The sequence below is a fragment of the Lepidochelys kempii genome, chromosome 11 (genome assembly GCF_965140285.1).
Source record: "Lepidochelys kempii isolate rLepKem1 chromosome 11, rLepKem1.hap1, whole genome shotgun sequence".
Classification (NCBI taxonomy): Eukaryota; Metazoa; Chordata; order Testudines; family Cheloniidae; genus Lepidochelys; species Lepidochelys kempii.
In genome coordinates, this window is record NC_136390.1 from 12,219,898 (window position 1) to 12,246,006 (window position 26,109).

General features: G+C 44.9%; 1 protein-coding gene across 2 annotated transcripts in view; it reads left to right on the forward strand.

The window, feature by feature from the left end:
* Positions 1-26,109, forward strand: part of KALRN (kalirin RhoGEF kinase) — a 637,223-nt gene that overhangs the window by 371,463 nt on the left and 239,651 nt on the right. For both annotated transcript variants that reach the window (XM_073305148.2, XM_073305146.2), the window contains exon 9: positions 7,699-7,929. In XM_073305148.2, the coding sequence (XP_073161249.1) occupies positions 7,699-7,929 (231 nt within the window). The remainder of the gene's footprint in view (positions 1-7,698; positions 7,930-26,109) is intronic.

Sequence of the window (26,109 nt, forward strand, 5' to 3'; positions counted from 1 at the left end):
GTTAGGATTGGTTAGTTAAATTTCAGTAAAATGATTGGTTAAGGTATAGCTAAGCAGAACTCAAGTTTTACTATATAGTCTGCAGTCAATCAGGAAGTGGGTAAGTGGGTCGGTGGATGGGAGGAAATGGGAACAGGGAATAGGAGTGGGGAATTGGAATCATGTTTTGCTAAGGGTAGGAATGGGAACAGGGCCACAGGTAAGGCTCTGTGGTGTCAGAGCTGGGAAGGGGGACACTAAGGAAGGAAACTGGAATCATGCTTGCTGGAAGTTCAGCCCAATAAACATCGAATTGTTTGCACCTTTGGACTTCGGGTATTGTTGCTCTCTGTTCATGCAAGAAGGACCAGGGAAGTAAGTGGGTGAAGGAATAAGCCTCCTAACACCTACCCTCCCCAGGGAAGGACCCACCACGGTGCAGTGGCCTTCACTGGAACAGTAAGGTGGAATCTGCCCCTCTGTACACCAGCAGGGGTGGGTCTAGCTCACCCTCCTTACTTTTTCCATCATATAAATTGTGAAGGACTGAGCTCCTTTAGATGTTTAGAAAGAGCTTCTTTCTTTTCCTGTACCAGACGAAGAATAGTCAATTAAATATCATCAAGATAAGGAAATGTGTATATTAAAGTCTCTTTGCATAATGTATGCTTAAATGGTTCTTAAATAAAGCCCACTGCTACATCTTACATTATGTGCCCCTGATATTTCCATCTTTGATATTCAATCCCACAAATCTGTGTTAAGATAAATAATAGTTAACTTTCAGTTGAAGACTTCACAACAAAGGCTAATGCTCTGTCCCAAACTCATCCTGCTGTGCCCTAGGTAAGAGAATAGAATTTGGTACTATAGATTTGTTGTTAGGCACTCACTACCGCGAGTCACAGCCCATCTCCTCAGTAACATGGGCTACCGAGAACATATCAAACTATCCCCCACTTCCTTCCCAAAGAATATTGAATCAAGTTAAAAGTCTCAATCTTTATCTTTAAAGTGCTCCATGGTCTGGGGTCAGGATATCTTAAAGACCATCTAAAACTCTGGGATGAAGATATCATTGACAACTTCACTTCTCTGGCAACGTGGAACTCTCAGCAATAAGAATAAAGCTTGTCTGGGCAGGAGATAGAAATTTCTCTGGGGGCTATCCGAGACTGTGGAATGAACTTCCCCAGAAAATAAGGACTGTCACAAACCTCTCCACTCCAAGTGCAAGGCACATTTCTTTGACCTGCCTTCTCTAATGCTCTACACAGAGCAAAAGTGGTGTGCATGCATGTGTGTGTTTGTGTCTCTGTATGAAAACAAAAAAAGACACACTATCAAAACAGAGTGCTCCACTGCCTGAGTGTCTTCCTCTGGGGAGAGAGTGAGAGAACAAACAGCATCTGACAGATGTGTAGTCACATGATTTAATGCACTACTGGAAGGTGCTCAGATACCACAGGGATGAGTGCTGTATAAAAAACAAATATGCTATAGTTAAGGCTACGATTTAGTTGCAGAGGTCACGGCAGTCACAGATTCCATGACTTTACTGGACCGCTGTGATTTCTTCCACTTCAGCTGTCAGCAGCTGAAGCCGGGGCTGGAGGTGGGACTATGCACCCCTGCCCTGCTGCAACTGGGGCTGGATGCCTGGAACCAGGACCCTGCTGCCTTGCAGGGGGCTGCAGCCAGGCTGTGCGCCACTGTCCTGCAGCTGTGGCCAGCTCCAGAGCCGGGGCTGTGCACGCCCCCATGGCTATACCCCTCCCACTGTGCCCAAGCCTGGGGGCTGCAGCAGGAGCCGTGTTCCCCTCTTGTGGCGTCCCAGGGCTGTGCGCAGTCCCTCCCCTCCCTGCTGCTGCCACGCCTTGGTGGGGGTGGCAGCTGGGCCGCGCACCCCTGTTCTGCAGCTAGCTCCAGAGTGGGGGCTGTGCGCCCCCGGTGACTGCACCCCCCACTGCACCCCAGCCCCATGGCTTCTGCCAGGGGCTGCAGCTGGGCCCGTGTGCTGCTGCCCAGTGGCTGCAGTGGGGGTCGTGTGCCCCCTTCGTGGCTTCCCAGAGCCGTGCACCACCCCCCATGGCTGCTGCCTGGGCTTGGCATGAGCTGCAGCTAGGCTGTGCGCCCCTGTCCTGCAGCTGCAACCAATTCTGGAGCGGGGACTGTGTGCCCCCCGTGGCTGTACCCCCGCTGCGGTCGCTGGTGCCGGGGGTGTGCCCCCAGCCATGGCGGGGGTTTTGGCCTGTCAGTCCCCCTCCCACATCCATGAGACTCCATTACTCTCCCCTACTTAGCCCTGCCCCTCGTTATTTTTACTAATGTCACAGACAGGTCACAGGCTCCGTTAATTTTCCTTTATTGTCCGTGACCTGTCTGTGACTTTTACTAAAAATAACTGACAAAACCTTAGCCTTAACTATAGTGAAAGTATGTAGATATATAAACTGCAATTCAGTCATCATATTTAATGCAATGGAGGGTGCTCAGGAGTCAGAATGCCTACTTTGAGACAATGCAGATGACACCATATTGCTGAAAGTTTCTGCTACAAGGTATTGTGAAGCTTTTTGGAGATGCTCACCAAAAGCCTCATACAGTGCCCATTAGAGCCTATGGAAAGCCTCACTTTGACTTCTCTGCACTTTTGCTCAGGCCCTAAACATATGGGGCCCAGTTTCTGCTGGACCCAAGCAAAGCTCACATATCATGGATGCAGGGGAGGCGAGCAAGGACTGACAGGAAATCAGTTCGGTTTATTAGCTACCTAGGTGTGAAAGCTTTAGCTTATGCTGCTGGCAGAAGATCTTCCATCATCAGAGAACTGGCAATAATGGAGCCCCCAAGAGGCCCCTCTCCACCTTTTATAATGGGTGGGACAACTCTGGTGGATGAGGTGGTGGAGGTGGTGCAGGAGCCACCATCTTTATATCCCACTCCACAGGAGGAATTTTTCAGGGTTTCTCTGGCCAGTGGGAGTTCATTTTATACTATCAATATGTCCAATGAATGTTGTGTCATAGACACATTGGTCCTGCTTTGAGCAGGGGATTGGACTAGATGACCTCCTGAGGTCCCTTCCAACCCTGGTATTCTATGAACTATAATTGAGATGCCCCCTTTAGTTTAACCTGTTTTTTTTTAATTACTCTTGATGTTAGTACTAATTGCTGGGGAAAGGAGAAGGATGAGGAGAATACAGGATTCTAGAGTCAAGCCCAACTTGTGTTGATGAGTACAACATCTTGCTAAATGTGATTGCACCAAGTATTGTTTATTCTTTGTCCCAAGAGGCACAATGCATCTGCTGTGAAGACCATTCCCTTACTTAGCTCAGCTATATCCACTAATCTGCAGAGGGGACCTTAGTCTGGTCACTTGCTAGGCTCTCAGCATGCTGCAGACCCAACTGGTAGGATATCTGGGATTTTAAAACTTCACAGTAACACCTAGCTGGAGAGTCTGCAGCCAGACTGTAATTTTCAATGCAAACAAGAAAGAAGCATGAATCAGACTAACTTGTTCATATATAGAGTTCTCATGTATAATTCACAGGGGGTGAGGTTCTTCCTGGGCATAGGTACAGCATGAGGTCTATGCAATTTAAGCCTTCAAAGTAGGGTGTAAGTGGAATGCAAATAGTGCATAGGCCCTTTGCTTATTTTCTGCACTTGAGTACCAGTGGTGCTCAAGTGTATTTCCCATAGATTGACTTTGTTAAAAGTTGTGATGTGACCTGCTAAGCAGGAATGTTAATGCTGCTGTCCTTGAACAATCCTTGAAAAATGCAAAGCATTCACATGAAAGGAAATTCAATGACTTATTTTTCAGTTATAAGGAGAAAGCTGAAAGTGATTGAAAAAGCACTGTAACTAGCTACCCAGACTGGTGAAACTATTCATTTATCTTTTCAAATCAATTCATTAGCAAATCTTTCAGTACACAGATCTTTCATGTCCATTGGTTGAGGGGTGGTATAGCATTCATAAAAGAAACACTTCTGGAATAGGAAATTTTGAATCGAACAAACGTCTGAGCCATAGAAGGTATGAAGGATTTGGAAAAACTCCTGTAATATTTTATGAATATTATGTGTACCTCTGTTTGACTATTATTGTTTGTTATATAATTACCAAGAGGGTTAATTCCAGCAAGAATAGGTGGGCAGATAGGCAGGAAAGCAGACAAAGACTGATACTTAATGGGACAATACAGGCATCATTCCCTTTGAAGTTTAGCTCTGACCTTATGGGAGGTAAATATTGGTTGGTCCCACTGGGCAAAGGGCCAGCTTGTAACCTCAGGGGACCTTCAGGTGGGAAGCTGAAACAAAGGCCTTTGAAGTAGATACAAACCTGAGTCTCTGATGCACTGGAGAGAGAGAGAGGGAGAGGGGCCGAGATTACAGGTGAGCAGACTGTCCCCTGAGACTCAGAGGGTTGGGTACTGGGGTAAGCTAGATCTACCTAAGCTTTAGGTAAGACAGATGCAAGTAGACGGTTGTGTAAGAAACCCTTTTTCCTGTTACACTGTGTTCCTGCTGTTGAGATTAAACATTACTTTGTTTGGTTTACTGTATGTGCACATTGATCACAGCCCCTAAAGAGAAATCTTATAGGACAGTTGAATTTAGCTGGGTCTGCATGAGCCCTCATGGCTAGTACACAGGGTACTGTTCCCCAGGATCCAATTTAAAGAGAGTGAGAATTTTGGGATGGGTGAAGGCTAGTTGCCTAACACTTTAGGGGACTGCATTTGCAGAGCCTGAAATGGGCCAAAGGAGAAGCTAGCCCTGAACTGTGACAGAACATTTCCAGAAATGTTCTCCGGAATAGAGCATGTCCATAAATGCCGTTATCACCAATGCACTTACAAGTGAATCTAGTGAATATCTTATCTGGTTGCATGTGTTCTGCATCTTCTTTCAGAAAAGGTTCTTGAGTCTTCTCTGTTTGGACTGACTTTGTTCTCACTAACACTTGTATAAATCAAAAGTAACTAAACTGAAATCAGTATAATTACAACAGGTGTAAGAGCAGGATCAGATCTATTGTAAAACGTAAGGCCACTAACAGCAACGTATGGTCCACCTGATTATCCCCACTTTGAAAACATTATTTGTATATACCTCTGGCTCAACTTTCTCTGCTGAAATCCTCATCTGTATCATCATTTCCTTTTGCCATCCCTATTGCAACTCCATCATCTGTGTCCCCAGCAGGCTGCAGCTCCCCTGGTTCCAGCATGTACAGATTGCTCCTGCCCATTTTCATGAACAAAGGAATTTGAGTATACCCCCCACACACTTACGCACAGCTCCCTAATCATTTCCAAGTCTAGTTCAAAACTGTCCTTTGTGTTTTGTGACAAAGTTCCTGCTCTACCTTGGTTGGTCTTGCACTTATTGGCAGAATTGCTCGCCTTGGAGCTTCACGGCAGCCCTCAGCTTGGCCGTTTTTCTGAATTCACAGTCCAGATCGACTCCTCCTGTGTCTGACCAGGAGTTGGGAGGATTTGGGGGGAACCCAGACCCGCCCTCTACTCCGGGTTCCAGCCCAGGGCCCTGTGGAATGCAGCTGTCTAGAACAGCTGTGCGACAGCTACAACTCCCTGGGCTACTTCCCCATGGCCTCCTCCCAACACCTTCTTTATCCTCACCATAGACCTTCCTCCTGGTGTCTGATAATGCCTGTACTCCTCAGTCCTCCAACAGTCCCCATTCTCACTCTCAGCTCCTAGTGCCTCTTGCTCCCAGCTCCTCACACGCACACCACAAACTGAAGTGAGCTCCTTTTTAAAACTCAGGTGCCCTGCCTTAATTGATTCTAGCAGCTTCTTGATTGGCTGCAGGTGTTCTAATCAGCCTGTCTTAATTGTCTCCAGAAGGTTCCTGATTGTTCTGGAACCATCCCTGTTACCTTACCCAGGGAAAAGGGACCTACTTAACCTGGGGCTAATATATCTGCCTTCGATTACTCTCCTATAGCCATCTGACACGACTCTGTCACAGTTTATAAAACTGCAGAGACTTGCCCTAGCCTATTTTACAATCATCGGCGACCTTCTTTTCCCAGTAAAACCAGTATCAATCTAAAATAATGCCATTGATTTCACTAGAGTTATTCCAGATATATTCTCCCGTAACTGATTAGGAAGCAGCATGATCTGTGGAAAGTGCTTGGGACTGGGAATCAGGAGTGTCTGTGACAGCCTTATTGTATCACTATGGACAAGTCACTTAATTTCTCAATACATCAATATCCCTATCTGTAAAATAGGGATAATGACACTGACCCATTTTTGAGAAATATTCTGAGATGTACTGATAATACTCAGTAGTAGAAATGATCAGAAAAACTTTGAGAGAACCATTTTCTTTTGAAATCTAAATGTTTTGCAAAATCATGTCAATTTTGCCTAAATTTATTTACGGAATTAAAAAAAGGGAATAAAAAGGTTCCAACATGTTGGACCATCTTCTTCTAACATTTTCACAACTAAACTTTTGTTTTGTTCCTCTTGAAATGACTCTTTGATTAGAATTTTTTTTAATTGTGTTATATAGAATATAATTTTTAAGACATCTAAATTGCAATGAAAATCTGATCTGAAATATTTTTTTCCTGGAATGTTCTTATGTGAAGAATCTTGGAATGTTCAAGCTTTGTTCCTAATTGGAATGAAAATATATTTAGAAATCTCAAAAGCCTCTATAAAACTGAATTTGCATTATGTCCACAGCTCTGTTTAGTACTTATAGAGTGCTTTATATTAGTAACTGATATCAGAGCCACACATTGACAATCCATGTATTTCTCAAATCCCCCCTTACAAGACACCAACACCCACATTTGTTAAATTAAGATAGTTGTAGTTCATTTACATTTTGCATTTTATGGCTGAAATTTTCAATGGGTCCCATGAAATACACAAGAAATACAATTTGGATGCATTCTTTTGCATGCACAGAAACCCTTTGTGTTGTAAAGGCAGAGTTTCATATGTGAAAATGATTACACTTGCAACATTTGCATGCAGGTTCCTTGGGCCCATTGAAAATGTAGGCCTGTAGTTTTCTCTGAACTGTTCCTGGGGAAGGAAAGATACTTTGGAGAAGGTTAGTACTACCACTTACTAATTTATTTTCTCTTCTCTTACTGAATGAAGGAGAGCATGGATTTCACCTTTTGGAATTTGCATTCATATGTCATAAGCTCACAAAGAAATGACTCTCTCTTACCATACCAACTGTGAATGTTTTAATCATCTGTGTATTTCTGAAAATGCCACCTCCTCACCAGAATGTGTCTATATGTCTCCTGCCTCTAAACACCACTCATAACACAACATTATTTCTCAATTAATTTTCAGCGCCCAAATGTCTGCAAACCATGCAGTAGTTCAGTATCTACCTTGGTATCTGTGGCTTTATATGGACCTGTCACTTCAGTGCCTAAGGTCCTACTGAGCAGCACAGTAGGTCCACTGTGAAACTGAGGCAGGTGATTAATACATAAGTAAAAGTAAAAAAAAATTGCTCAAGGTTTCCTGTCTTTTCCTTCTAACAGAGCCATTTATTGGGGTGTGGGTGGAGGGGTGGGGGGGGGCAGGGAAGAATTGGGAGGATGAGACTATTCTTGCTGCAAGCTGTCAGATGTTATGTTATCAGCACCAATGAAGTTGTCCCCTCGAGACTCAATCTATTTCTTTCAGGTAAGCCAGGATGGGAAGGCTTTGCTGGATGTCCTGCAGCGTCCCTTGAGCCCTGGAAACTCTGAATCCCTCACTGCTACTGCTAATTATTCCAAGGCTGTCCACCAGGTCTTGGATGTGGTACATGAAGTCTTGCATCACCAGCGGCGCCTAGAAAGCATCTGGCAGCACAGAAAAGTCCGATTACATCAAAGGCTGCAGCTCTGTGTTTTCCAGCAGGATGTTCAGCAGGTAATGTCATATATTAGAGCGGTGAAATGGAAGTCCGAATGACTAATACATGTTATGGCTAGATCACTTTGTAGCCATTAAATGTGTATGGTGACTCATCTGGAGGATATTTGTTACCACCTAGTATTATTACATATGCTAGATGTACAGTACTATCCTATTTCACCGTTCAGTACTTTTCAGCTATCTTTCGTAGAGTTCTTCATGTCAGATGCCACCATTGATAATGTAACTTATAACAAGAGACCTTTGATAAAATGTTTTGAAGGTTAATAGCTTTTGGAAGTAGACAGTTGGTTAGCACAGCTACAGTATATGCTTTAGAAAAAGATAGGTAATCGAGAAAAAGTGGGTGACAAGGTTAAAAGAAAAGGCCTGGGTGGAATAGTTTTGAATTGCCCCATTTTCCAGCTTGCCTTATGGAAATAATACTATAATGTTCAACAGAGTTTGGGCTCTTCACAGTAGAGCATAATCTTCTTTTTTGAGTGATCGCTGCATATCCCAACTTGTGGGATCCAGGTGCCTGCAGTGACAGCCCGTTGATCAAACTGTACCAGCAGCACATCCCATGAGTGTAAATGTGCAGAGTCCATGTCAAAGAACTTCAGTTAAAAGTCAGTAACCTTCAGATATGCAGAGGTTCATTTTGAAGAACTTTGGTTACAGATAAGTTGTCTTCATTTTCTTAGGGGGAGTAGCTATAAGAATATGATAACTAACAATAATCACAAGAGTTCCATGCTAATAGCTGCCCTTCTGTACACAAGCATGAAGAACATTGCAGGAGTCTGCTCACTTCCAACTATGTGGTATGTTAAGGGGAAGGCTACTGGCTAAGGTTGTGTGCTGCTAATATGGTGCCTGCTGTGAGTGAAGGGGCTGTAGGTTCTAATCCTGATATGGCATGTTAAAGTCCTTTTTTGTTTTTAAGTCATCCCTTTACAGTGAAACACAAAGAAGAGGTTGAGGGAGGAAGCTCTCATAAGTGTGTGAGGAAGGCAGGAACTGAGAACTATTGGGACATGCTAGCAGTGCCTGTGATGTTCTCATGTATGCCCAGTTTGGCACTAAAAACAGAGAGAATTGTGAGCATAGTGCTCCCTTGCAAATAGATACATTTCTTACCCAGCTTGAGCATTTTGTGGGCAGCGTTTTTACCTACTAAGGTGAAAAACGTTACTTTTGCTCAGCTTTTATTTAAAATCAAGATATTCACAACAGCGTTAAGGCCATAATTATTTACAAGAGATGCTTAATTTAAGGAACTTCTCTTACATTATATGTCAAAATATGTATGCTGCATGATAATGAAATCTGTAAGCTGCATAGTAAAGCATCCTTATGTGATTGAATGAGTACTGAGTTTCAATACTAGTGTATACTGGAAAATGTCTGAAATCCAAAAATGGCTGAAATCCGTTGTGACAAAGTAAAACAAAAAAAAAAGTTGGGGATTGGTCCTGCTTTGGGCAGGGGGTTGGACGAGATGACTTCCTGAGGTCCCTTCCAACCCTGATATTCTATGATTCTATGAAAACATGTAAAAATCAAGTAAATATTAAAGTTTGTATAGTAACCTTCATTCACCCATATGTCACAGATTGTGCTACATTCCAAAGTGGATTTGTGAGTAGCCTAAGGAAGACTAGTCCAAATAAATGTGAGAGACACCTTTTTTCAGTATTTTGGGTCAAGTACTGCCTCCCTTAGTCTGGTGAACAATCCTGCTGAACTCCATAGGACTATGCGTGGGGTAAAGCAAGCAGGCTTTGGCTTATTAGTGAAACCCATTCAGTCCTCTAGTCTCCTCCTCTTCCAGTCAATGGGGAATTTTGTCATTGTCTTCAACGAGAGTGGGTCTGGGGCCTTGGTGTGTATTATAACTGCTACATTCGTGAAAAATAAATTTCACATGAGCAGAATCATTTTAGAATGCATCACTGCAAAGCTTTGTAGTGTTCCATTGGCAGCAATCTTTCCAAATTTTCGTTATAATGAGTAGTTATTGTCTAGGAAGCAGCAACTTAATGACAGATGAGTTTCTGTCTTGGCACACACTTACTGTTAGAGGCATCTTTTTACTCTGCTTATAAAATGGGGAGGAAGAGATGAATCATTTTGTGCTTTAAACATCTATAGTGTTCAAGATAAATGCATCATAACTCAGTGAATGAAATTACCCTCTAAACAGACTCAGAAATGCGAGATAAAAATGTACACAGGGAAAAAAGATTTGGGGATATGATTTGCAAAATTGATCAGTATTTTTCAGGATCATTCCTATAGATCAGAGGTGGGCAAACTACAGCCCGCAGGCCACATCTGGCCCGCAGGACCCTCCTGCTCGGCCCCTGAGCTCCTGGCCCGGGAGGCTAGCCCCCGGCCCCTCCCCTGCTGACTCCCTCCCCCGCAGCCTCAGCTCACGGCACCACCGGCGCAATGCTCTGGGCGGCGGGGCTGTGACCTCCTGGGGCAGCGCAGCGGCAGAGCCCGGTCTGATTCAGTGCTCTGTGCTGCGCTGTGTGGCTGCCTGTCCTGGTGCAGCCGTGCTGCCAGCCACTGGCGCTCCAGGCAGCGCGGTAAGGGGGCAGGGAGTGGGGGGGGGGGTTGGATAGAGGGCAGGGGAGTTCGGGGTGGTGGTGGTCAGGGGCCGGGGGTGTGGATAGGGGTCAGGGCGGTCAGAGGTCCTGAGGGGCCCGTCAGGAACGGGAGGAGGGGTTGGATGGGGCGGCGGGGGACAGTCAGGGGTGGGGATTCCGGGGGCAGTCAGGAGACAGGGAGAAGGGATGGTTGCATGGGGCAGGGGTCCCATGGGGGGCAGTCAGGAAGGAGAGGGGTTGGATGGGGCTGTGGGGGGCAGTTGGGGTGGAGGGTCTGTTGGTGGTCAGGGAGAAGGGGTGGTTGGATGGGGTAGGGGCTGCGGGGGGCAGTCAGGAATGAGAGGAAGGGTTGGATGGGGAAGCGGGGGCAGTTAGGGGCAGGGGGTCTGGGGGCGGTCAGGGGACAGAGAGTGGGGGGTGGTGGTGGATGGGGCAGGGGTCCCGGGAGGCCATCAGGGAACAGGGGGGTTGGATGGGGCAGAAGTCCTGGGGGGGGGCATTAGGGGGCAAGAAGCAGGGGGGGTCGGACAGGGGGCAGTGGCCATGCCATGCCTGGCTGTCTGGGGAGGCACAGCCTCCCCTAACCGGCCCTTCATACAATTTTGGAAACCCGATGTGGCCCTCGGGCCAAAAAATTTGCCTGCCCCTGGTATAGATCTTGCTTGGCAAGGTATAGTTTAGGTCTGAATTCTGTCAGTAACAAACTAATAAATATACAGATTAATTAAAATATCTATTTGGAGATTGAAATGCACCATGTAAGGCAGAGTGATGTCAGAGTCCATCAAAAAAGTTGTCTAATTGGTCTATGCATGATGCCTCAAACTTGCAGCTTATATTTTCAGACACTTTTGTGGCAGGTTGCCCTGCCAGATGTCAAAATGTGGCCTATTGGCACTTCTTTATTTTGCAGCCATTATTCCCTTCCCATGAAACCACTCAATCCTTCCTATAGGAAATACTCGCATACCCCTTCAACAGTGAGAGTGATATATGTTTGCTCTTCTCCCAGCTCATTGCCAATGTTGCTCCTTTGATTGAAATGTGATTAGTTTGGCTGCTTCTCAGGGAACACAGCAGCAAACCAGGAGACAAAGATACTTTATTTGCAGATAGTTTCCTTTCATGTACAGAAGCCCTGAGTCAGCTGGGAGCAGCTACTGGATACAAGAGGGAACCATGCCTTTTATGGCTGCTGAAGGGTAAGTGGGAGAAGGGCAGGATGTCAACCAGTTACAAACAAGCTTTGGTCTCTGGTTAGGAAGCAAATCACTAGGTGATAGTGACTTGGACAGTGGTGGCCCTGTCTCAGTTCTCATTGTTTGAGGACTGTTTTTGAGAAGGGCATGCTGGACACAGCGCCAGGCTTACCTGGATTTTTCTGACTTCATAGATATGTTATCCTAGCTTTATGCCCAGATATATTAACAGAGACAAGGTTCCTTGGTTCACTATCTGCCTCTGGACAGAGGCCAGGTGTCCGTGTTGATTTCATTACATTTATTAGCGGCCACTGGTATGAAATGTTTAATGTGTAGCTGACACATCTGTAGGATCTTGTGGAGTGGATAGGATTGTTGTTTAGTGGCTCAGTGGGTAGTGGGGGGTAGCTGTCCATCCCCGCTGATGTGGTTCATTTCTCTTGCATCTCCTGTTCAGTGTAAATATGAAACTGCTTGGGGAAATTGCGATGGATATGGGGATGCATTGCCATCCATTTGGTGATAACCTTCAGCTATAGATCTCCTTCTCATAAAGTAGATATCTGGCTTTCTCAGATAGGTCCTTGGATGAGACTGAGCCAACTGATGCTCAGTCCAGAAAAAAATCTTAAGGTGGTGCTGATTGGCAGAGGGAGCAACTTGAGAAATTGGGCAGGGGAGAGGAGATTTGTGACTGCTGATCCTTTGGTGGAGAGTGTCCACCAATTCTCTAACAGGCTTGCAAAATTGCAGTATTTTTGGATCCCTGAGGTGTTCTTGAATCTGAGGTAGCTCATGCAGAATGCACCTGCCAACCTTTTTAGTGGTGTTAGTAAGTGTGAGGAGATGTATTTGTGTCCCATGAACCGCAATGCCACCTGTTTCTTTATGATCTGTCACATTCATAATGTGTCCAGCACTGTAGTGACTAGGCACGATGCTAATCTATAAAGCCCTATTATTTGACACTGGGCCACCCTTAGTATATTCAAGGAGAGGTGGTTCCTAACAAGATATCAGAAATCAGCTGAAGTCCTGTTGCTCGCCATTCCTATATGCACATTCTGGGGACTTGAAGTTGGGTGTCCTTAGTGGAAGGCACATGGGTCTAGAACTTACTACATCCATTGGTCTGCATGAGCTGGAGTTTACTGGCTTTCAGAGCCCAGTGCAAGACTCATCTTTGTAGCCAACCCATCACTTGATAATTCACTGTGGTTGGCTGGAGTGGTCAGATAGGTTGTGGGATGTTTAGTTTAACACGCTGTTACACTTAATTTGTCAGGATGGTGCAGAGAAAGTGTCATTAAAATTCAATGTAGATATAAAGCTGGCTGGCAGGAGAAGTGCAGGTGGAAGGAGGAAGCACTCTCCCCTCATAGGCAAGTACTTCAACATTATAATAGCTTTGGTTTTCACTGGCTGGAGAAGCAGATCATGCCCAAACCTATAGCTCTTGCGTGGAGCATAAGGTACTGCCAATATGGCACCTGCCTGATTGTATACAGTCCCTGGATGTATTGGATCCTCCAGGTGATACATAGTGTCTCTTTAGCCCATTTACAGAAGAGTGCTAAGCTGGTGGGGGGGATGTGAGAAAACCTTGATCTATGCAGGAAATAGCCCGACTTGATTATGTAAAGAGTTGTCACTTTGGATGGGCTATTACCAGCAGGAGAGTGAGTTTGTGGGGGGGTGGAGGGTGAGAAAACCTGGATTTGTGCTGGAAATGGCCCACCTGTTGATCACTTTAGATAAGCTATTACCAGCAGGACAGTGGGGTGGGAGGAGGTATTGTTTCATGATTTCTGTGTGTATATAAAGTCTGCTGCAGTTTCCACGGTAAACATCTGATGAAGTGAGCTGTAGCTCACGAAAGCTCATGCTCAAATAAATTGGTTAGTCTCTAAGGTGCCACAAGTACTCCTTTTCTTTTTGCGAATACAGACTAACACGGCTGTTCCTCTGAAAGCTGTATGAGGTAGTTTATAATCCATTATTCTCCAGCTTTAAGACTAAGAGTCTTTGAAGGATTATATTTATACACTGCCCCTACCACTCGGTTTTCCTGATCGCTTCAGGGCAACTGATAGTTCCCATTATGCCGCTGGCAGCTTTCTATCTCTCTTGCAGAGTGTTTCAACGGCACACCAAATAAGGCTATATATTCCATTTTATGCCTTTATTTACAAGAAGCATTCTCACTGGGTCTCATAAAATAAAAGAAACTTGCAAATAGTAAGGAAGAGGGATAGTACAATCAAGTCAAGTTCTTATTTGCTGCCATGTGACTTCAGCCATGACACTTTGTTAAAATGCAAAATAAAAGCATAATATGAAATACGTACCACACAAGCAGATCTGTCCCATACAAATCCCAAGTAAAGAGTTAGCCTTTACCAACAACCGACAGTTCAGTAATTAAAAGATTAAAATTCAAAGCATCACCAAGGATCTTCACAGCTCCTTCAGTCATTCCATCAAGTAATAAAATATGCTTAATGTTTATCACTCCCAAGCTTAAATCTCAATAGTGTCACCTCAGAGCCTTCTCTGTTTCTTATTGGTTTATTAGGAATAAGTGGCCAATGCTGTCTGGAGTTCCTCTTACCTATTAGTGAGTAGATGTTCCAATTCTGGAGTTTTTGTCTGGAGTTACTGTCCAAAAGAAAAAGGTCTTCCATTCTCCAAAACCTAGAGATAGAGATGTCTTTGTTTTCAGTAAGCTAGATCTTCTAGCAATTATTCAGTCTTCACAGAATCATAGAAGATTAGCATTGGAAGAAAGCTCAGGAGGTCATCTAGTCCAACCTCCTTGCTCAAGGCAGGACCAACCCCAACTAAATCATCCCAGCCAGGGCTTTGTCAAACCAGGCCTTAAAAACCTCTAAGGATGGAGATTCCACCACCTCCCTAGGTAACCTATTCTAGTGCTTCACTACCCTGCTGGTGAGATAAATGTCTCAGCACACAGTTTGGATAGATCATAGAGTGCAGTGTTCCCCTACATAGCTTTGAGAGTTTAGTTAATGTGTATGAATTTTTAAACCACACTTTATATCCCTAACAGCCTCTTATTTAGTACACGACAATTGCTTGTCTAGCAAGCATCCTCTAGTGTTTGCACAGTAAATCTGTAGAAAAAGGATTCCCCTTTTGCTTCCATCCCTGCTTTGTCACAGATGATGAAATAAAACAACTTGGCAATAGTTTTTTAATGGCAATTTGCTTTCCATTCTATTTGTTCTGACAAAAAATTAGCATCTTTTCAGGCAATATGAGTACCAGTCTAGATGAGAGAGGAGATGTGTGGCCTTCACTCACTATTCTGAGGTGAAGGACTGACAGGATGGGACCTTTTCAGTAACTAATGCTGAATTTCTGTTAAGTTCATTTGGAAATAAATAGTACTCTTCCACTTGTGTACCAGGTACATTCATTAGGATCAGTACTGTGGCAAGGGATGTCAGATGAATAAATAAAAATTGGACCACTTAAGTGTATATTGGCTAGTCATTTACTCATTTTAGATGTAGACTAGAGTTCACTTAACTAGTTTATGAGTGATCATTCTTCAGCTCAAATCCTTAGCGGCACGTGCAAATGCAAAGCTATTATTCAGTAGCATCCTAAGAACTTTCAGGGTGCCTCGTCCTGGGAGGAGCTAAGTGCCCTCATTTCCCATTGATGTCATAGGAAGCATTCAGCATCCTGCAGGACTGGTCCCCTGGTGAGGGCATGGGGATAAAAATGGGTTTAATTAATATTATTCAAACCCTCCCACTTCCCAGAATGCTTTAAAATTAGGACCCTGTTCTTCCTAGAAGTAGCTTTTGCATATTCCCACTCCCTACCGTCCCCTCTCAGCCAGCGTATCAGGTCTTGGAATATTATAGAAGAGTACTGCTTATCATTTGCCACTGCCCCCATCAGCCACTAGAGTTTTATGTACCTTTGAAGGTGTGTAGCAGTGATCATGTTCCCTCTGCACCACCTTGATGTACAGAATTGTAATATCTCTTTGGGTTCATACAGTCATGGCACCACTCAGCACAGCCTCAGACAGGATTGTGGCTAAAAGCTTTGAGTGATGATCTCAGTATTCATTCAGTAGTATTAGTACTTAACATGTTCAGAGCAGGGTACAAAGATCAATTAATTCATCCTTCCCTCTGAAGCATCTGGCACTGGCCACCGTCAGAAGACGGGATAGTGGGCTAGATGGATCATTGGTCTGACCCAGTATGGCTGTTCTTCTCTAATCCTCATTAGACTCCTGATGAATACAGTGATTACCATTAACAATTACTACACTCTGACATAAAGTCTGGGGTACCACACTTATTCCTGGTTTTAACTGCAGAGAAAACTATACAGCCTGACTGACCGTATTTGCAATGTTGCAAATGTTGATGTTTTAGTGGCAAGACTATCACTAAGTATTGTTCTCCCCATTGTAACTATGGCTAAGCCAAGGCATAGAGAGGTTAAATGACTTGCCCAATATTGCACTGTAAGTCAGTTTTACAGGCAGGATTAGAATTCAGTAGGTGCTTTATATGCTCAGTTACTACTGTGATGAGTATGGAATAGTTAGATGGGCAGTACCATGATCAATTAGACTGCTTCATGCAAATTTCAAAGCAACAATAATATTTGAAGATCAGCCTTCATTTACTGTTGTTCTGATTGGATTTCTTTAAGAATGTTTTCATAGGTGTATTTCGTAAATGGGTTAAAGGTAATCAGCCAAATTGAACTTTTCCAGTGACTTGGGGTTTGATCCAGAACCATTGAAGTCAATGGAACATATACTCACAGGAGCAGACCCTTTCTAAATCATCATCTTTAATTGCATCCATCTAACATCCAGGCCATCAGAACATTGTTGGCATTTAGCAGTCTTGAAATCATAGCATGGGAGGATAATTTTCAAACCACTTTCACGACACAAAGTTCTGCTCTTAGTCTCTCCTGTGCAAGCCTAATCAAGTCAGGTGTATTCCACGTGTGTGTAAGCTAGAGCAGAAATTGATAATTTAATTTAAACTGGACCTTCATATGTTTGGAGAATCAAATAAAATCCAACTCCAAGAGTTCCCCATTTCTCATATTATTTAAAACCCTGTAGACGTTTGCTACCCCTTTAGTCCAATATATATTCCACTGACTGTAAAAATCACCAGGTGACATGATCCAAGTCAGATGGTCTTAATTTAAAGATAAAGAGCCAGATCCTTGGCTGCACAGCATTCTAACCAGAGGGGAACAAGGTGTAAAGCTCACATTTGGTCTTCCCAGTCCTGCTGCTGGCATGTGCAAGGCCAGTCCCACTGTGCTGGCTTAGAGCAGCTTTAGTGTTAACTTCCATCTGTTGTGAATGGCCAGAGGGAGCTGAACTCATTCCCAGGAACTGGTATTGTGTAGGAATGTCCAGGCCATGCTCTGTTTCCTCTGACTACCAACACCTCCTTTTCCCTGCTGTACTGGGAGTAGAGAGAGGAGTGGCATAGAGCACTCATGCTGACACTATACAACTGAAGGATCCCCTTGCGCTGGGCTTCAGGACTAGATTGCACTGGAACCCCAACACAAAGCAGCTACACTACACAGAAGAATCTTGCCCCAGTTTTTCTTCACTTGCTTCTCATTTTACAACTCCTGAATGTTTCCTTTAATTCTCAAAGACTGATAGCAGAACTTTAGCAAGCGAGCATCTATAACAGAGGTTCTCAAACTTCATTGCACCGCAGCCCCCTTCTGACAATAAAAATTGCCCCAGGAGGGGAGACCGAAGCCTGAGCCCGCCCGAGCCCCACTACCCTGGATGGGCAGGGCTGGCCTTACCATGAGGCAAACTGAGGCGGCCACCTCAGGTCCCAGACTGTGGGGCGGGGGCACCACTAGGACCAAGAGTGTAGAAAATTATGTCTGCTGCTGGTGCATATGTATTCTCTCTGCTCTAGATGCAGAGAGATGGTGGAGTGCTGGAGGAAGGAGGGTACAAGAGACATAACAGGCAGGCAGGAGAAAAGGTGAGAGGGAATAACAAAGCAGCAGGAGCTGCAGGGAGAGAGAGAGAGGAGGAGCCTCTTATGTACCTCTCTAGCACCCCCAGGAGCCTTGACCGAAACACCAGCTTCTCAGGGAGCTTCCTGTTTCCTGCAGCTTCCCTGAATCCACTTGAGGAGAACAGGCAGTCAGCTGAAGTAGTAGGAGCCAGTTAGGCCCTTAAGACGCTGATATCTTCCCTCACTCTGGACCTGCTATCAGCCTGCTTATTTGTCCCCTTCAACTGAGTGTTGAGAGCCACTATAGCTGGCACGGAACAGCAGTCATGAGTGAAAGAAGAAAACGTCCCTCTGGGACAACATTCAGAAAAAGAAAGAAAGCAAAGGAAGCTTTTCTATCTAAGCAGAAAGGAGCTCTCTTGAGATACATAGGCACAAATGTTCACGGTGAGCCTTACGGCCCCGGTGAGGATGTGAGTGGTAAAAAGATGCCTGATCTTCCAGTTAGTCAGAGTGCAGGTGACCTGGCAGCTACTGCAGCATCCATATCTCCATCTCAAATGGATGTAACCATGCACATTCCTGAAGAAAAGTGTAGATCAGAGAAGAGTGTGGTGGAGGCACAAGAAACAGCTGCTGCTGAGTTTAGTTCCTTAAGTCTAGATGATCCAGGATTGTGGACCCACTTGAGCAGTAGCCTGAGGGACTTCCTTGTACTGCATACGCCACAGCAAGTGAAAAACTTCATGTTCCTCAAAGACAATGAATATAGAAGTTTCCATTCAACACATTATTGGCATGAAATCCCCAATGGTGACAAAGTGGAGAGGCCATGGCTTATGTACTCAAAAACCCAGAATGCTGCATATTGTTTTTGTTGCAAACTCTCCCAGTCTAATGTTCCAGCCGCAGTGGGTTCTACAGGAAAAAAGGACTGGCTAGAAATCTGGCATGCCATGAGAAGACAGCAAATCACCAGAGAGCATTCCATAGGTGGAAAGGTTAAAGGCCACCATAGATGATCAGCATTAAGAGAAGATTGCATCAGAGTCTCTTTACTGGCAAAATGTTCTGAAAAGGCTCACTGCCATTGTGAGAATGCGTGCTACCGAAAACCTAGCACTGCGTGGCACTTCAGATCAGCTGGATGTACCAGACAGTGGAAAATTCCTTAAAATTGTGGAGCTGATGGTTGAGTTTGATGCTGTACTCCAGGTGCATCTAAGAGTCACTACCCAAGAAATGTACATGCACCACTACCTTGAAAAAACAATTCAAAATGAGATCACACAGTTACTGTCAACAATAGTCAAACAGAAGATTGTAGCAGATCTGAAGTCAGCAAGATATTACTCTGTTATTCTGGACAGCACACCTGACATTAGCCATACGGAACAAATGGCTTTAATTGTGCGTTTTGTAACAGAGCCTAGTGAAAATGTCCCTGCAATGGTGACTGTCAGAGAGCATTTTCTAGAATTTATTGACATTGATAATACTACAGGAGCTGGTATGACAAATGTGCTTCTTAAAAAGCTGGAAGATATGGGACTTGCGATAGCTGACATGAGAGGTCAGAGCTACGATAGTGGTGCCAACATGAGAGGAAAGAACAGAGGACTACAAATACGGATCTGAGAGTTAAACTCTCGAGCTTTTTTTGTCCCATGCAGTTTTCATTCATTGAACTTGGTGGTCAGTGATGCAGCATCAGCTTCTAGTGAGGCTGCTGAATTTTTTAATGTAATTCAAAGTATCTATGTATTTTTCTCTGCATCAACTCAATGGCAAATTTTGAAGCAACATCTTGGAACATCCTCTGACACGGAAACCACTGAGCATCACACGATGGGAAAGTCAAGTGGAGGTGATAAAGCCTAACACACACCAAATTGGGAAGATAGATGATGCCATAGTTGCCATTATGGAGGATAATGCTATGACAGGAACTGTTCGTGGGAGAACAGTGGCAGAGGGAAATGGAATCACCGGAAACATACATAACTTCAAATTTCTGTGTGGCTTAGTGTTGTGGCATGACATATTGTTTGAAATAAATGTTGTAAGCAAGGGACTCCAAGGTGTTGACCTTGATATATCTGGAGCAATGGAACAACTGGACAAAGCAAAATCATACCTCTAGTCTTATCAGTCAGATGAGGGATTTCAAAATATTCTGAAGAGTGCACAGAAGTTGGCAGAGGAGCTTCACACTGAAGCTGTTTTGCCATTCATTCAAGAATACAAGAGTCACCGAAGAGGAAGACATTTTGATTATGAGGTACGGGATAATCCCATAAGAGACCCCAAACAACAATTCAAAGTTGAATTCTTTAACCAGGTGCTAGATTGTGCAATACAGTCAGCTGAAGAACGTTTCATGCAGCTGAAGGAACACAGCAGTATATTTGGAATGTGGTATGATATTCCAAAACTCCTCACTATACCTGAAGAAGACATACACCAGCAATGCAGGGCACGAGACATAGTGTTGACGCATGATGACATGTGCGATATTGATGCGAGTGATTTAGGGGATGAACTGAAAGCCCTTTCAAGATCCATTTCAGCAGGATCAACTCTAAAGGCTGTTCTGGAATATATGTGACAAATAAGATGACCACCCTCTTTCCAAATGCTTTTGTTGCTCTGTGCATACTTCTAACACTTCCTGTAACAGTTGCCAGTGGAGAACGCAGCTTCTCCAAGCTGAATTTAATAAAAACACATCTACGCTCCACAATGACACAGGAGAGGCTGTTTGGCCTTGCAGCCATCTCAATAGAGCATGAGCTGGCCCAGACTGTGGACCTTCGGGAGGCAGCTGAAATCTTTGCAACCAAGAAGGCACAGAAAGCACCACTTTGATTATTCAAACAGATAAAAACGCCAGTGTTTACTATGCAGACAAGAAAAGTTAACTTTCAAATGCCTGAACAGCAAATGTAAGTGTTACTTAAAATTTTTGGAACAAGGCATTTTAAGTTGTTAGTTCTCCTTTATTGAGGTAGGTAGCAGAGCAGTGCCATGAGAGGAGTAGAACGGAAAGAAGGCAGAATTGAGACCTTCCAAAGTTTTGGCCCAAGCGCAGGGGCATGGGGGCGTCATTTGAGCACCCCGACTCAGGTGCCAAAATGTGGGCTGGCCCTGTGAATGGGTGAGGGGCCAAAGCCTGAGCCTCACCGCCTTGGGAAGCAGGGGGGGCCAAAGCCCTCAGGCTTTGGCTTCAGCTCTGGACCGTGGTGCTCGGGCTAAAGCCCTGGGCCCCAGCAAGTCTAAGCCAGCCCTGGCGACCCCATTTAAAGGGGGTCGTGACCCACTTCGGGGTCCCGACCCACAGTCTGAGAACCGCTGATCTATATTATGCACGGATATTGTGGTCAGTGCTGAAAAAGCCACAGGGGAACTGTGTTGCTGACCCTGGAAAAAATTTAAGGAAGAAAAATGTGTTTTATGCTACAGATGATTGAAAGTTGGTAAATTATTTGCTCCCTGGATAGGCTGCAGTGCCCCAATTGAGAAATTTACATTTTTGGCATGCTGTTTTGATATGACTGGCTTTAAATTTCCACACTAAGGCTTCGACTCACCCTGCAAGCGTCTGATGAACATATGGTATAAAAATACCTAAGAGGTATATAGAGCTGTCAGCCTGAGCAATTAATTGCTTTAAATACTTTACAACCCAAAGAAAAACAAAAAGGACTGTTCTGAACTTCTAACAATGCTCCTTAAATACAGCTCAATGTTACTTGGCATTTTCTGTGCCAAAAATATTCACAAAAAACCCTGTTTTTAAATAACATTTTCATTTAATTATATTTGTCAGGAAATTCTTTATGGCTCATTGATTAACAATGCTCTATCCTGTGTGTAATTTGATTTAAAGTCTCATTTGAAATTAGTTAGGAACAACCATTCTTTCTTCTGCTCTATAGTTATTAATCTAAGCAGAGACTGTTCTTTTTTGTGCTTTAAAAAGCTCTGATTAAAAATAATAATAACTTTCTAATTTCCACCTGGAGAAATAGCATTAAGGAATATACTTCAGGGCTAGGCTTTGGTTTCAAACTAAAGTTGACTTAGCCTTGATGTAAGACTAGAGCAAGACGCTTTGATGGTCTGCACAGCTGTCTCAGGGAATAGGAGCTAAAGAAATCTGAACCAGCTAGTTTGATCTCTGAACCTAATGAAGCCAGAAGAGGAACTAAAAAGTAATTCCTTTGAGGCCAATAAAATGTCTTGCTTGTTTTGGGCCCTCTCTGTCCTTAAAGACAGCTCTGTCAGTCAGGTGATCCATTTTGCTGAACAAAAGAGCATTTGGGTCACAGCTGAGCATTCAAGGCTCTTCTTAGAAGGCCTAGTCTAAAGCCTGCAGAAATACTATTGGCTTCATTGGGTTTTGGATCAGGCCCATAATGGAGCTTGAAAAGTCTTTTGCTTTACGAAGGATCAGAAGAGGTGATTTAAATACAGAAGTTCTCCGTAATGTAAGTGTGGACTGCAGTCTAACAGTCCAATCTTGCAAAGTGTTGCGAACTCTCCACCATTAGAGGGAGGTTGTGATCATTCAGAATCTTGTGGGCTCAGTACCTCAGGATTTGCAGGTGCTTTGTGGGAAACTGAAAGACATTCTGAGGCACACTGAACAAGTGTTGTTGTTATTATTTATGTTTAGGCAGAAGTGTCCTTGTAGAGCACATGCTGTATTTCTCTTCTGTATTACTGTACCAGTGGCATGTGCATGAAAATTTCCCTGAAAATATGACACATCAATCAACATAATTGTTTCTAAGTGGCATGTGTTTTCAAGGCACCATTGGATCTTTAATTGGGATGGCAAAAGGTGAGGAAAAAGGAGCGGGGCTATTCATGAGTGAGAAGGCCTCCAAAATAGTGAAGCAAGAGAAATGAAGGGAAAGCGTTTTCTCCAGATGTGTTTTTTGAAAGCAGTTGCTGGAGTGACAGATTGTCACCAGAGACTAGGAGAAAATAGCCCCTTGAATAAATTTAAAATATAATACAATGAAACTTTAAGAAATAATATTTCACATCTATTGTGGCCCCTTTCATTCAAGAACCTCATAGTGTTTTTCAAAGGTAACCTCCTATAAATATACTTAAGTGACTTGCCAGAGGTCAGTAAAAGCCTCATGAATAGAACTCAGGATTCTTGATTCATAGTTCCCTGTTCTAATCACTAGTCTTCACTGCTTCTCCAACATTGTTCCTTATAGAAAGGTCTTATAGAATTTAGTGAAGTTCTATAGAAATGAAATAAGGATCAGTTACCCTAAAAAGTAGAGAATTATGTTTATAGGTTGGTTGAGGAATTCTATACAGAAATTATTGTTTTCTACTACATTCTGTTCTCTTGATCTTTCCTCTCCTTTCCCCACATTTTGTCTTTGTTGCCATCTTCATGATCTTCCCTGTCACTCAAGCATATAAGATAAGGGTCATCTTTCACTCTGCCTTTCCCATGTTCCAAACATTCAGATTGTCTTTTTCCCAAATCTGCCCTTCTCTTTATGTCCACACAGCTAAAATTCCTGTGCAGGGCTTGACCATTGCCAATCTTAATTGCGTTGTCCTCCTCCTCTGTTTCATCCCTGACAGCAACATTGCCCACTCTGGTTGATTTAAAATGCAGCTGCTACCATTATCTTCCATGCTCATCACTAGAGCTGGCCAGAAAACACAATTTCCCTCCTGGGACAAATTTCAAATCTTTGAAAAAAAATTCTTTACCAAATTGGGACAAAAAGTCAAAAATTTGAAGTTTTTCTCAGGAGAAGTCTCAAAGAATTTCACTTTTGGAGAACTGAAATGGAATTTTTTTGGCTCGCTTCCTTGGCTGCCTGACTGCCCTTGGAGCCAACTGCCTGGAGTGTCAGGCAGCCTGGGGAGCTGGCCACCCAGGGACTTGGTAACACAGCACAGGAAGCTGGTGATCAGGCAGCTCAGTGGAGACAGCTACCCAGGCAGTTGGATGCTGGCTGCCCAGGGAGTCTCGGCAGCCCACCAGGTGGGCTGCAGTGTAATCAGGGAGCTTGGGAACCTTTGGACCTTTCATTTTTTTACTTCTGACAAAATCTGAAATTTTCCTTCAGAAAAGTTTGCAGAGACTGCATTTTCTCTCAGAAAATCTTTCTTATCGAGAATTCCCAACCATCTCTACTCACCCTGACTATATCACTCCCTCTTGAATCCTCTAGAGGGTCTTATTTTCCTGTCTCACCAACTTCAAGGTCCTTATCCTTACTAATATGGCTCTTTGCTACTCTCTCTCTCTCCCTATACTTATGGGGTCGTCCACTCTCTGTTCTGCCAGTCTTGAATGTCCATTTGTGTGCATTTCCCGCAAAACTCTCCAGATTTTCTTCCATGCTGCCCCTTATGCATATAACACCATCCTTGAAGCAATGGTCACGCAGTGTGGGGGAGTCCAGGCCCTGCACCCCTCTTCCTGGGATTCACTGAGACTCTCAGCCAGCCAGTAGAACAGAAGAAGGTTTATTGGACAACAGGAAAACAGTCCAAAACAGAGCTTGTGGGTACACCCAGGACCCCTCAGTCCAGTCCTTCTGGGGGAGCAGGGAGCTTAGACCCCAGCCCTGGGGTTCCCTGCGTTCCTCCACCCAGCCCCAAACTGAAAACTAACCCCCACCCCCCAGCAGGCTCTCTCCTGCAGGATCTGTTCACATTCTTGGGCAGAGGTGTTACCTCCCCCTCCCGGCTCAGGTTACAGGCTCTAAGGTCTCCCATCCCCAGGGCACATTCCCAGGTCAACACTCCCCTCTCCCTGCTGCGTCACATCGTCACATCTCTCCCCCCTTCGAGACTGAACTGAGCGGGGTCACTCTGACCAGTGACCTGGGGAAGTTCGGGGCCCCCTCTCCGGGACAGCGCATCCGCTATCAGGTTGGCACTTCCCTTCACGTGGACCACGTCCATGTTGTAATCCTGCAGGAGCAGGCTCCATCTCAGGAGTTTGGCGTTGGCTCCTTTCATCTGGTGCAGCCAGGTCAGGGGAGAGTGGTCGGTGTACACGGTGAAGTGTTGCCCGAAGAGATACGGCTATAGTTTCTTGAGGGCCCATACCATGGCCAGGCACTCCTTCTCGATGGCTGCGTAATGTTGCTCCCGGGGTAGCAACTTCTTGCTGAGGTACACGATGGGGTGTCTCTCCCCCTTTTCATCTTCCTGCATTAACACCGCCCCCAGTCCCATGTCTGAGGCGTCGGTGAACACCACAAAGGGCTTGTCAAAGTCTGGGTTTGCCAGAACTGGGCCACCGACCAGAGCCTCCTTCAGCCCTGGAAAGCCTCCTGGCACTGCTCTGTCCAGACCACCTTGTCTGGCTTCCCCTTCTTGCATGGCTCAGTGTTGGGGGTGGCTATGGCGCTAAAGTGGGGCACAAATCTTCAGTAGTATCCTGCCATCCCAGTAAAGGCTTGGACCTGCTTTTTGGTGTGGGGAGCAGGCCAGTCTCTGATCACCTCCACCTTGGCTGATTCCAGCTTTAGGCAGCCGCTCCCCACCCGATGGCCCAGGTAAGATACTTCAGCCATCCCCACCTTGCACTTCTCCACTTTTACAGTCAGCCCAGCCCCCTGGAGTCGGTCCAGCACTAGTCTAACCTAGGACACATGGTCCTCCCAGGTCTGGCTAAAGACACAGATATCATCAATATACGCCACGACAAAACTCTCCATCCCCCTCAGTAGTTGGTCCACCAGGCACTGGAAGGTGGCAGGTACCACGCGTCTCTCATCAGGTCCAGGGGCCCCCTTACCCTCCTTCCATATAACAGTTCGAAAGGCGAAAATCCGGTAGACTCCTGGGGCACCTCCCTGTACGCGAACAGCAGGTGAGGTAAGTACTTGTCCCAATCCTGCGGGTGCTGGTTCATAAAGGTTTTCAGCATCATCTTTAGCGTCCCATTGAACCTCTCCACCAGCCCATTAGACTGGGGGTGATAAGCGGAGGCCCAGTTGTGCCGGACCCCACATTTCTGCCACAAGCACCGGAGCAGGGCCGACATGAAGTTGGACCCTTGGTCTGTCAAGACTTCCTTGGGGAACCCCACTCAGCTGAAAATGGTCAGGAGCACATCTGCCACGGTGTCTGCTTCAGTGGAAGCTAAGGGCACTGCCTCGGGGTAGCGGGTGGCAAAATCTACCACCACCAGAATGTATTTCTTCCCCGACCGGGTCGTCTTGCTGAGAGGCCCCACGATGTCCATGGCCACCTTCTGGAAAGGCTCCTCTATGATGGGCAAAGGTCTCAAAGCCGCTTTCCCCTTGTCCCGGGCCTTCCCCACCCTCTGACAGGGGTCACAGGATCGGCAATACTGCCGGA